General features: G+C 38.7%; 2 protein-coding genes across 2 annotated transcripts in view; both read left to right on the forward strand.

The window, feature by feature from the left end:
• Positions 1-2,875: 2,875 nt before the first annotated feature.
• On the forward strand, positions 2,876-7,654 carry LOC110491995 (homeobox protein Hox-C10a-like). The gene is made up of 2 exons (XM_021565916.2): positions 2,876-3,781; positions 5,910-7,654. Exons 1-2 carry the CDS (start codon positions 2,893-2,895, stop codon positions 6,185-6,187), a joined length of 1,167 nt encoding a protein of 388 aa, XP_021421591.2. The 5' UTR covers positions 2,876-2,892; the 3' UTR covers positions 6,188-7,654.
• Positions 7,060-13,828, forward strand: part of LOC110491998 (homeobox protein Hox-C3a) — a 70,231-nt gene continuing 63,462 nt past the window's right edge. Inside the window, exon 1 of the mRNA XM_036946912.1 lies at positions 7,060-7,175. The gene's annotated coding sequence lies outside the window, so the exon portion shown is untranslated. The remainder of the gene's footprint in view (positions 7,176-13,828) is intronic.

The raw sequence follows: 13,828 nt of genomic DNA on the forward strand, positions 1-13,828 counted from the left end.
CACAAAGTTTCTGGACTGAACTCAATACAGATGAACCTCCTGCGCACAGCAATAGACTGTATATGAGTGTAGCATGTTCTGAATAATAGGAAGGGCCACAATCTGTGTGTGTTTGTGTGTGTGTGTCCGTGTTGGCTTGTGCAAAGTGTCATGCGTGTCTTATTGTTCAACATTTTATAGTCATATTCTCTAATCTCCCGGTTGGAACCAATATGACTGAATATCTCCACCAGGCGACCAAAAGAACAAGCGACCCGACACCCTTTTTTCTTTGTCTCGGGGACAATCGTCTCTAGTCCCTGGCATTCACCATCATGAATGGGCAGGTTCTGGAGACATTATGTTTTGTTGTTGTTGTTTTTACAAAGAATGCACTTGAACATGTATACCTGGTAGGGCTTGAGGGAGTAGAGGGTAAAGTTGTTACTTTTCACCAGCCCCATTCCTCAGCTTAAATTGGTAGGGCTGCTGTGATTTTCAAATGATGGATTGTGCTTCTGAAATGTTTGCTTATTTGTGTGTTCCCTATTTGTGCTTTGTCTTTTGCATGACTTCATCTTGTAGCTGAGATGAATAGCTGAGAATAAAGGTGTTGTGTTCTACCTACAGTTTGTCATGACTGGCCCCATGTCATTTTAAGAATTATTATTAGAAGTATTCATACTTTTAGAAAATGAGCTGATTCTGTAATAGAGAAAAGGTAGAAAAATAGCCTAGAAATAAAGTAAGAAATAACCCACTGCTGGGTCAAAATAACAACCCCAACGTGTTGGGTCATTCACATAACCCAACAGTGCTGGGTCAAAATAACCCAGTGCTATAGTGACCCAGTGCTGGGTTACAGCATTTTTTTTTTAGAGCGCATGATTTTCACAACTTCACAGTATTATTTCAACCTCATAGTGTGAAAATATATGTAAAACAAAGAATCACGTTTTTGACTCCACTGGGCCTCTAAACAACCTCAAAGTTCATGGAAATGTGTCATTCTCTGTCCAAATTCAAGTGAGCTAGTAACCACTCGTACATTTTTGCCTCCGTTTGAAATAGACCTACAACTCGTGCAAGTCTGAGAATAATGATTTGTCATGTCTCGTGGTGAAATTGTATAAATAAAGAGGCTGGGTTGCCCCTTTAACTTTAAAGCAGCATAGCCAACACAGAAATAACAACACGCGCCATGAGGGGTCCTGCTTTGTTTAGGACCTGGTTGCTAAACCTGGTAGATTACTGTTTGTAGATGTACTTGTATTACCTTAGCAATTGGAATATCAAACGTGTTGACCACATAAATATTCGAGTAGAAAAATACTACACCTAAGCCTTATTGATAGGCATTTTCATAGGACTTCGGCAGGAAAAACTATGCGCATTTTTTGATATTGTGGTGTTGACTCAAAATATGGCAACATGTTAAACCCTTTTGCATCCATACCTTTTTTTGACTCGTGGCTCTTACATTTTAACCTCAAAATAAGATGCGAATAGGCATGCAAAAAAATATGAATTGAAAAAAGAAATGTTGTGTTTTTTTGAACTATCAATCTCAGAAAATGTGACCTACTGTCCTCGCCGGAAAACAGAATTATCATTATGTAACGATTTACAGAACGTTATTGACATGATACATATTTTTGCATGGGTTTTAAAAATGTCTTAGTCAATGCTTCAATTAGTAAGAAATGTAAAAACGCACACAGAAATGTCTGCTTAATTTGTTAATGACATGGAATTATCTACATTGAATTACCCTCAATATTTGTCAGAAAATTGGGAATAATTGTATCTGCAATAACAATTTACACGAGGCGTAGCCCTGTGTATATTTTTCTCTCTCAAGTTGAAGTCACGCCTGCATTGATATGAATGAAATAGCCTATTACGCACGAATTGCGCACCAGTTGGAATGAGAAAAAAGAACCCGAACTATAATAGCCTAATCCTTCTTATACTTTTGAACGTATATAGAAGGGTATGTTTTCCACCAACCACTCTGTATAGGCCCAGGATAAATTGTAGACGCATCTTAGAAACCATGTTCAATTTAATCGTCTAACTTTTGGTGACTGTTGTATGTAACTAGGTCTAATATATATATATATATATATATATATATATATATATATATATATATATATATCCTGAAACGATCTGCTCACATCAACACTGGTGGAACTGAAAAACAAAACACTGAGTAGTAGCCTATAGGCCTTTATACAGTAAAACATATCAAATAAATTGTGTTACTAGAATATTCATAAAATGCGTAAAACGCTCTAGAAAAACAAATAATTGAAGTAAAACACACTTTGGCATACTCAAACTGGTTAAAACCTTTTAAATAGATTTTAGGCAAGCAAATGTTCTTACGCAACTGCTGGTGCCACAGCAGCTACAGTGATTTGACAGAGGCCTGTCGGTTGGTCTATGGCAAATAGTCTAAAGTTTTACCTCTTATGAAAATCAGTTTGCCAAACAAACGTAGGCCTAACCGAGAGTGGTGCTGACATTTTCTATGCGACCATTGGTTTATTCCTGAATCTGTTGACGAATACCTAGAAGTGGCTTTCCAAGTGGCATCGAGCGAGTTCCAAGAAATAATCATATTTATCGAACTATTTGCTCTGTCTTGTTTTAATATTAGCCTGTCTTAACAATGATTTTTTTTAACTAGATTTAATTTCGGTTATACCCAAGTAAGTGATTATAAAATATGTATCTACCCGTTTGTTCACTCCTCCCATGGCTGTCTTTACACAAAGCTCTCCGCTAGAGAGCGCCCTTGCACCGTCTTAAAGCCCCTTTGCTTACCAACTTGACCACGCTGACGTCATCCCAGCCTGGCGCCTCAAGGCCACTTCCACACTGCTATTGGTCTGAAAATCACATGACATGGAGCTCCAAGAATCCATAATTATGTTGCTGATATTTTTGGCCCCCAAAATATGTCAGCTTCCAACTGTCCTTATTCTCCTCCAGAAAACCTTTACTACAGGAACAGAAACGGGGGAAAAAACAACAACAATACAAATAATGTCATGCCAGGATAACATGTCTGCGGGTCATTTCCTTATGGATTCTTTGATGGGAGGATCATCTTCCTATAGAGGCGAAGGCTACTCCAACAGCAACCATGGAATGTACATCCACCCGGCTGCATCTGAGTATGGATGCTCAATGATGAGACATTTTGGAGTAGTTGGATCGAAAAAAGACGAGGTTCCTCTGAGCAGCCACCCTCTCGGCTCCTACCAAGATGCGCCTTACCTGTCATCCCAACTGGGCACATGGACCTCGGCTTCCAAAACTAACAGGGACGAGCAACCTGTTGCCCAGTCCAGTTTACAACCGTGTTCGTTTCCAACCGACAACGTCAAAGAGGAGGCGTTCTGTTGTCTGTATCAGGGTGACAGTAGCAGCAGGGCTAATAAGGACGCTACAGAGTCGGCTACTTACATCCGGCTTGGGAACAATAGTAGCAGCCAGACCGACCAAACCGCTGTCTCGGCGACGTCCGAATGTTATGGAGGAGAGAAACAGGTATACCCCAGAGGGAGCAGGGGACAGCGAAAAGAGCAGGTCGGGACAGGCTTTGCTTCTTTGGACCAGGTGACGACATCTGTTGAATCACCCAGAGAATCAACGGTTAAAATGAGCAAATCTACCCAGGAGACAGTCAGCGAGGAAATGCGCAACGAAAAGGCAAAACAGGGAAAGAGCATGAAAGAGGAAAGCGCAAAGACTGACAGTTGTTCTGATAACTCCGACAGCGAATTGAAAGGTAACCCAAAAAGCCCCCCCCCCCCCCCCCCCTTCTCTCCTGTCTCTCTCTCTCTCTCTCACACACACACACACATACTTAAAAACGTACCATAAAACAGTTGTGAGATACAATGTGGCAATTTTTAAAATGGTGTACTAAAAATGGTGTACTAAAAATGGTCTCCTCTGCATGCATGAGCTAAGCTTCAGTGGGCGTTTTGATATTCTGCAATTGTGTATGCTGTATCTACTGTACACTCTTAGAAAAAAAGCTTCTGGATAAAAAAAAGGTTTTATGCTTGTTTCATATATGGCACCCCTTAATGTTCTATATAGAATCGTACTTGGTTCCATATAGAACCCTATATCGAACCCAAGGATTCTATATAACCAATTTTGATTCAACGAAGAATAACCCCTGGGGTTCTGATCAAAGCACCCTTCAAAAGGGTTCTGTACAGAACCTTAAGGGGTGCCATATATGAAGCAAGCAATAGAATCCTTTTTGGTTCTATCCAGAACATTTGGAGACATTCTGAACAAGCATTTAATGGTCTAGCCTAGCAGGGGTTACCGTGGCGACGGCATTTATCACCTTTCTATTCATGTGAGAATGTGAGATGGGCCGTTATCATTGAAATAAACACGTTCACACACACTCATAACGCATAACGCGCGTGCAGATCAAACAGATTGACCAGACAAATACACACACACAAACACTACACGGGACATTTCAAATGTATAAAGAAGGCCTAACCATTTGCAATGGCTTAATTTGACTCACCAATTATATACGTTAGACTATATCCTACGTTATATAAAGCAGAATACAGCTTAGGCTATACATCACGTCTTAATTTCGATAATGACTGTTTTTTTTGTTGTAAAACAGTGTACGATAGACGCAGTCTGAAATAGCGTCCACGAAATTGTCTTTCCTTGAATTTTAAACTATTATATCTCGTTTTATTTATATGAAAATCACCTTGCATATAAAATAAATTGTCTTATAATAACAATGTGGTTTAGCTAGCGTAAACGTCATGCTAGTTAATATATTCCCTTTTTATTTTTCTTGTAATAGAGGATAACGGGTGGATAACACACAGTTTTTCCCCCGGACAATGTTGTGTGTATCCAAAATGATTAAAAGGAAAGGTAAAGGGTGAATACATATATTATTAACGAATCGTCCACGTGATATTGTTATGAATATTATTCTTGTTATTATTAATAATAATACGAATAATACATTGCTTGGTTACGTTGTGTATTTGTATTAGCTAACGCTATGGAATTCAGTTTAGTAGAGTTCAAGTTTGCCAAAAATGAATTTCTATTTGGGCCTATTTGGGCCAACGTGCATTAAATAAATGTTGCTGCAAAATGTTAAACTATCCCTCGTTTGTCTTATAAAACCGTCCAGTCTCGGCTACATATTTTGGGGTAGAGCTACATTTTGTAATTGCCACACAAAATACTACTTTCAACCGCCACAATGTAGCCGCCTAACATTTCATATTTGGCCAGCCTTTGGGAAGAAAATAAAACCACCGATAATCGAGAGATGACACTATTATATTCTGCTCAACGTTGAATTCATCAATCGTTTCAAAATGTTGGAAATATTTACTCCTAAGAAAATCGAAGCTGGGAAGTAACCATGTATGTTATCCGTGTACCCTTGAATATACGTAATCAAGTACTGGCTATGCAGCTATTTCCAATCTCTCTCCAGTTTCCATGTAGGGTAGCCTCAAACCTCAAACCAGGGCTATAGGACAGTAATACAAGTGGGTCGGATGTAGTATTGCTGCCAAACGAATAGGCCTATACATTATGTTTCATCATTCATCAAGTATTTTTTTGTTGTTGCATCTTCGTTCAAAGCGTTCGAAGAAAGTCGACAAAAATAGATGATTTTTGAACCCATGTATTTGATAGAGCGCGTGGACATTTGATTCAAGATCAAGAACTTGAATGTGCATTCGAAATAAAGATTGTCAAAGACAGTCCAGACATTGCGGTGCGGCAGTGCAGACCTGACGCAGACCAATTGGAACGCAAAAGGCCTGGTATAGACTGCCTTGAACACGGAAGTAGTCCTTCAGTATGCTCACCTTTTCCATGTTTTATGTCTACAGATGATTTTACACTGGAAAATGCTCCAGGAAACTGGTTAAAAGCCACAAGTGGACGGAAGAAGAGATGCCCGTACACAAAGCACCAGACGCTCGAGCTGGAAAAGGAATTTTTGTATAACATGTACCTGTCTCGCGAGCGCCGCCTGGAGATCAGTAAGAGTATCGATCTGACCGATAGACAAGTCAAGATCTGGTTCCAGAACCGAAGGATGAAACTCAAGAAACTCAATAAGGAATGTCGTGGACGGGATCATATGGCAGTCCACAACTTCACTTAAAATTATTTTATCTATAAAACCATTCCATATACACCCAAACACACACACACATACACACACACACACACAAAGTGTGCCTTTATACAAGGACAATATTTCAACGATGCCCAAGAGTACATTACTTTATCAAGGAGGGACTTGGTTTCGGGTCAGCAGTTGAGTTTGCCTTTCAACACATTAACATTGAATAGAGGTGTCGGTTGCCCTGCCAACATAGAACTGCTAGAACTGCCGGATTGAAAACAGACATTGTTTGTTTTGGAATGTTTCCTCATTCCGTTGCTTCATCTTGTTGTCTTTAGTTTAGTTGCTTCTGCTATGTAGGCCATGATAGGCTATTCGCACTGTTTGCATGCACATTGTTGCTTGCGTCATATAAGACCCGTTGACGATTCCTAAAGGAAAATCGTGTCCAATAGAATAAAGGAGGGGATTTGAAATGAAATATATATAACATATAGCTTGTCCTTCCCCTTATTATCATGTTAGCACTCTGAGAAAGGAAAAGACAGAGGGGAAGAGAGAGAGAGAGAGAGGCTGCAGATGAGAGTGGGAAGATCATGGCCGTTTTAATAGAAGAGATTGGTTTAAATAGTATCCAGGTGACCACAGTAAGTCAAGGTCATAAAAGTATTATGTCAGGACCGTCTCGTGGTAGAAGCATGAGCTCGGGGTGGATTTTATGATCTGCAAATATAATGTGCTAGCTGGCTGCTGCAGTAAAGATGCATCGTTTAAACGTGTGTGGAGGAGAGGGCTAGGCTAGTCTACAGAGTGGAGAGTGTCTGCTTTGTACTGGAGTCACCAACGCGCTCGACGGGCTCCCTCTGCTATGTAGCCTGCCGCCTACTTATTTGACGATACAGGGCTGTTTGTTAACTCGTCAAGAAACGAAAAGGATGGATGATAAACAACAACAACTGAAACATCAATGACAGCTTGAATAAATAAGGACCACCACGACAGAGTGTCTCCGGGGAAATTCAAGGTAGGACACAAATAGGTACGTATTATTAACTCAGCTGTGATTTTTGAGATGTCACGCCTGTCTGCCGGTTGGTCTGCCAGTGGAGCTTGTTTGACAGCGCTCTCGAGCATGCGAGATGGGATGGGTTGTCTGATTAAACCAATTGATTTGACGTTCTTCTTTTGGGAACATTTTGAGCATTTTGAACCAGACATTGGTTTTGTTATTGCTGTGTTGATATCGATGATGTATACTTTGTCTAAATAGTTTTCCCTTTATTAGTTGGGCATTTTCAGACACCATTTGTTATTATTCTGCGGTTTAACAGTAAGCTATTTCAATGTCCTAATTTGCTGTTGGTTCTCAATGTTGTACACACTTAGCCTATTTAGGATGACAGTGACAATGATATAATACATTCGGATGAACGATTCCTATTTGTTTCATTATGCTGGTAATAGCTATGTTATGGTTGACAGACAATAAAATCCTTACCTGGCTTTGAGTGTTTTGCTGTTTGTTTGTCTCCCTTCCCGATGGAACACCCCATCTTGCGCAGCTGAAGCGTGGTTTAGGTAGTTTCATGTTGTTGGGATTCGCTTCCTGGCTCCGCAACAAGAAACTGCCTTGATTACGTCAGTTCGTCTTCATCAAGGGCGACACTTTCCGTTCAATTACACCCTAGACTCTGACTGAAGTCCTCGCAAATGGCATTGTAAATGAACTGGAGCTGTAATAGCCGGGACGGAGACTTTTCTCCCCGGCTCTCATGTTTGTGACGGGCTGTAAAACGTACTTTAGATTCTCATAGAGAGAATGGGCTGTAAACAACATGGGGTAGACGTTAGACCTCTTTCGTTGCCTTTTCATTTCGTTACTGGTTTCTTCTTAGGTTTCCCTGATGATGCTTTTGTTTGGGTTTCATTTTTTTCCATCATAATATGATGAGCATATCCTTTACATATGAAGAGTGAATCGAGCTGTAGGCCAGTTAGCAACATTGCCAAATATTAATTAAATGTATTTTTTATTTCCCCTCAAATGTGTACAATGTTATTGGCCTTAAAGTCAATATAAAATGTGGAAATAAGGTATGTTGTCGTCATGTAGGCTATTCAACCCTCTTCTGTATAGAAGTTGATCACAGACCAGTATATCTCTGATTGTGGCACGTGTGCGATTGGGCTCACTGAACGGACCTTTGAATATCCCTCTAATTTTGTTGACCTATAATGCATTTGCAACCTCTTCGGATCAGGGGGAAATGACTCCATTATCAAATTATATTTCAGATGACACTTCTGATTGTTTCCGTTTCCTCAACGTTCTCAAATAAAAACGATCTGATCCATGAAACTAGGTTAACCTAGGTCCACATGACCCAAATGACAAGACGTGGCCGAGGAAAATCAACTGTTTGTTGTATTTATAATACACAACACAATTCTTTCACGTTTGGTCAAGAACGTGTTTTAACATGGCACAGTCAAAGTCCCCTCTCTTTAAATGGAGAGCATGTGTTTATATTTACTCGCCATTTTGCCTTGTTGTTATATCAACCCCCTTCTCACAACAGTCAGTGCCACTAACAGAGACAGTCTGGAATCCAAAGTCATTTTCATTCAGTTCAGTGAATAGATGTCTCGCTCTGGAATGCACCACTGACAAATAATTTACAGCACTCGAATTGACACCCAGAGGAAACACTCAAACACTCACACTGAGACTGTTCGAATTCGTACTAGTGCACAATTACGCACAGCAATTACGCACGAACACGTAACCAGGTATTTTTTAATGAAGGTTCACATTACTTGGCTAATTTTGCCTCTTTTGTAGACAGGTTATAATTTCTCGTATTATCTAATAGGAATTGCCATTGCAAATAGTATGTTGTCATAGAGTGAAGAATTGCATTTGAACAACGCATTTGACCATCTTAAAACAGGTGGGGCGCGGAAGAAGAAAAGAAAGGAATGGCTAAGCTATTGGATGAATTTGTCATTTTAACGCAAGGCTTCACAGTTCGGTATCTGTATATCTGCAGTGTAACTGGGCGGCTTCATTATCTTCATAAAGGCGAACTCATTGTCACCAACATCCTGGTGTTTAAGTATATGTATGATGCAGGCTAATATAAATAAGCCTGGTTCATCATGAAACTGTGTCGCGAGACCGCGCATAGACTACACCCATGTTCCACCCCTGGCTAGAGCTGATAGCTGTGTCATGGTGAAACAAAATGTGTGCATGATTACTGCTATATCTAAAAAAGGCGTGCCCGGAGGTATCTGATACCGGATGCGAGCATTTGCAGAGGGCCTATATTATGACACAAAAATCAAATCAAATGTTATTGGTCGAGTACACATATTTTGCAGATATTATCCCAGGTGCAGCAAAATGACAGCGCGGTAATACATAACAATAGAAAACAACACACACAAATCCCCCCCAAAAATGTAAAGAAAGAAATGAAGAAATATCAGAACGAGTCCGGAATATGTATAGATACACTATATGAATAGAAAATGTGTCTACAGCAGTAGTTATATAGGATGAGCCTTGACTAGAATACAGGATATACACAAGAAATGGGTAAAACATGTAAACATAAATGGTGCAGCACAGTGGCAAGTATACTAGTCTGCGTGTGTGTGTGTCCGTGCATAACCTATAAATTGGCAGTTGTTCATTTTCTGAATTGTCGCATTGCATCAGCGTTATGAGGAGTTAACACACCACAATACACAATTAGGCCTACACTGTAACAAAAACTGTCATTTGTATTATCAACAGTAACAAAACAAACAACAAAACATTTTACTGCGGAAATACTCTAAATGTCGGTGCATTGTGGGAAAATTGCTGTAATTCTAGCCCACAGAATACAGGACCATACCATATGCCATACCACCACTGTCTATTTTTATGTGATCTGACACAGAGAGGGAAATTTGCCCAACGAAGCTCTTGGCTGTTCTACAAGTGGTCTGGCTTTCTCGTTAATTAATGATTGAAGTGCTCCGCTGTAACCGCTTTATAAACCTTTAGTCATATAAACGGTTTCAGTAAAAGCTCTTAAACTAACGACGGATCATATGATGGACTTAACGATTATAGTGCTACGAAGCTTTTGGGGAGCTCATATGCCTACCTCATCCTTAATTTGCCTAAATTAGCTGTTGCCTGAACCATATAGATAGCTACCTACTAGCGATTTATTTTAAAGGATTTGCGTTGCTGTTATTTAGCAGCATACCAATATATTGTTCACTGAATAGTTTTCAAATTGGCACCTTGGTGATTAAACATAAAGGTTTGAGGGTAAGATTTTAACCTGGACTGTATAGGCTAATTCATTTGACGATTCAAATTAGGTTTGGACTGTACAACAGAAAAAATATCCCTTGTTCAAATATGCATCATATATCAAAACAAGTACTTCCTTGAAGTTCCTTCATGTAGGAGTGCACCTAAATACAGTGATCACTAGTTTGTAATGCGATATTTGCATAATTCGTTCGGGAATATTGTTAATTGTTATGCGAGGTGAGTGCAATTTTAAGCTAAAACCTCCATCTATCTAGAATTGACATGTTGAATGTAAATATTATGATTTAATATATTTATTTAAAAATCTAGCTTCCAAGTTTACTGTTCTCCGGATTTGTATATTATTTTATCTCCACACATTTGCACCATAGTTTCCAACAATGACCTTGATCCATATAATCGTACATAAGATGTTTAAAACTTGCCAAATGATTTAGGAGTATATCGAATTAGATTTCAAATGAAACATGCTTCGGCTACGTATGGCTTCTGATTATTGTTGCTAAACATTTATACATCAGTACTCAGTCTTAGGCCTACAGCGAGTCTAACACTAACATTTCTGAAATCTACTTTTTTTGCTATTTCCCTTGGTATTTATTTGAAACTATATCATGAACTTACGATCTTTACTATGTAGTATAGCTAGTATGTTTTGGACATACATGTTAAACATCATCTTCGGACAAGATGTTGATTGGCTGAAACATGCATGTGCAAAAAAAAAATCTGCATTTCTCAAACCCAGCTCTTGTAGCCCTTTTTGAATGAAGAATTTAATCTGACTGCTAACAATATATTGCAGTCTGACCCCTCCACTGAGAGGAGAGAATCTTTGGACGCCATTGTTGTCTACAGTGACAGTCTGCGCCCTTTTCGTCTCCTGCAGTCCTCTCCTTATAACCATGTTTGGTCAGTGAATTCCTCTGCCATTGCTCCAGCGAGACAAATATCAAACCAGCAGTTGACAATCAGTGTGTAAATGCACCATTTTAGAGCATTTCCTTATATTGCATCCCAATACTGAGAGACATTATTAAAATGAATGGAATTTGATAGAATAGCGTTGTTAGAGACACGTATAACCCCACCCTAAAGTAGGATAGACATAACCATTTCAGATAATGTGTCAAATCAGTTAGACTCTCTTATGATTGTCGTCCGTGCGTGCACAGGTTGAATTAAACGATTTACCAATCCTAAGAACCAGATCAAATGATAATCAAATTAATGACTGACAATGATCAAGGTTCATGGTGAAATATGGAAGAGTGCATTTGGGTTGCACAACATACGCACAATAAAAGCATTGTGGTAAAATACACAGTAAAAACAATAATTTGAATGAATCAACATTATCGGCTCTTTAATCAGGAGTTAGGCGAGTCTATATCACTACCTAATACATAGGCTACACTGGTATCATAACAATAGCTTCCGTGATATGGCTTTACACGCCGATATACGATTGAAATGTTCAGAGGTTTGGAATCACCGTCAGGAGCAAAAACGTAAATAACCAACCACAACTTAAGAAACCAGGATACATAAATGTGACATTTTCTTTTTTATTATCAATAATCAACAGCACAATAAATAAATACAAATAATACAGCAGAATAATGACAAAATAGGATTTTAAACATGCATACATTTGTCAACAATGACATAAAACTGATATTTGTCCCCGGATGTAATCATATTTGTTGTTAAATAATGCATTTCCGTTCAATCAGCAATACCAATAGTAATTTTGTAGATGAATTTCATATCTGTGGGGGAAACAATACTAAACAAGACTCAAGCTACTCTGTCTTAGACATAAGTGCATATATTAAGTACATTCATGTAATTTCTACCAATGAAATTGTGAACGACTAAACAATAGCCTATACCTTTTTCCTATTTTTTGACCATAATAAAGGCTATACATGAGGAAGACGTTTGGTCAAAACGCGTTGCAGTATGCCCCACCCGCTGTCATAAAACATGCTGATCTGCACCTACCTGTGTATATGTTTGTACATATTATTGTATAGTTTCTCTGCATCATACTGGCCTGCCTTTTTGACTTTTCTGGTCACTTATAAAGTCGCCATATTGCCGCATGGGTAAGGTTATAAAGCGTGTATTACGCATTTGTTTGAAATATAGTATTACGGATATGTGTGTCTGACTTTTAATGACAGATCACGTTGTCTATAATATTTATATTTAGGATTTAATGGGTTTAATATCAAGGGAAACCCCTAGGGGTTAAATAGTCTGGTGCCCTCATTGGGTCTGAATGGTAACTGCGTATCTACTGGGAAAAAGCCAACGTTAGCGAGCACAAGGTTTATCCTATTTTATTTGAGCAAAATACATTCTATTTGACTGTCTTGATATTCAGTTGCATCGTATTGATAATAACATATGGATAACAGTTTTGATTAATATTAACACTATTTTAAACATTAGCTATAACACAACCTTACAATGCTTTTGCCCAACTTTGCAAGTCAAACAACGCCCTTCGTCCCCACCATCCATAGTTCTATTTTACTACACAATCACTATAATTTAAACCTGCTACAAGTTCCAGACTTATTAGGTGTTTACATTTCATTGTTCAAAAGCTAAGGATGCTATACAGACTACCGTACAAAGGCCATGTTTTCATTGCAGGAAGTTCAAGTAATGCAATGAAATTAGATAAAGAAATTAAATAAATTATCACATTTTTATATGTCTAAGTTTCCATTCCATTATTCAATTTAACGCAAAAACGAATGACATCCCTTGATATTTTAGGTCACCAACGCAATGACTTCGAGACATCACACTACCAGCTCTTAAATGACAAAACAAGACCCTGTCGAAGATGCCATCTTTAACTATTCAATATTCAATAATAAGATTTGAGATAATAGGCTATGTCTATTTTTATTTCTGACAACAACATTGTGGATTAGCGGTCTGTCTTAAATTCGTATTGGACAATAAAAGCTCAAATGTAATATTTTGAATATGAAAGTATGTGATCTTACCATAGCATGCATTCGACGAACCATCGTCGTTAAATGTGTTTGTGGGGTCAATAACTGCAGCAAATCGGAATCAGCCTTATACAGAGACTTATACAGATGGGCCTGGCTGAGATGAGAAGTACACACTCTGAAATGCACATTTTGTAGGCTATTATTAGCCGCAGAATATACACAGACCTCTGCTCTATAGGCATAAATGACAACAAAAGGCTTATGCTGGGATCAGAGATCAGCTAATACCATATTAGTTTTACAAAGAAGAACGTTTATTCGTCTGCAAGCCTGCATCTCTAGCCGGATTATTCCTTG

This window comes from Oncorhynchus mykiss, chromosome 16 (genome assembly GCF_013265735.2).
Source record: "Oncorhynchus mykiss isolate Arlee chromosome 16, USDA_OmykA_1.1, whole genome shotgun sequence".
Classification (NCBI taxonomy): domain Eukaryota; kingdom Metazoa; phylum Chordata; class Actinopteri; order Salmoniformes; family Salmonidae; genus Oncorhynchus; species Oncorhynchus mykiss.

Coding starts and splice junctions, on each gene's coding strand:
- LOC110491995 (XM_021565916.2), top strand. CDS start 2,893: ATGGAGCTCCAAGAATCCATAATTATGTTGCTGATATTTTTGGCCCCC. Junction 3,782..5,909: donor CTCCGACAGCGAATTGAAAG/GTAACCCAAAAA, acceptor TTATGTCTACAG/ATGATTTTACACTGGAAAAT.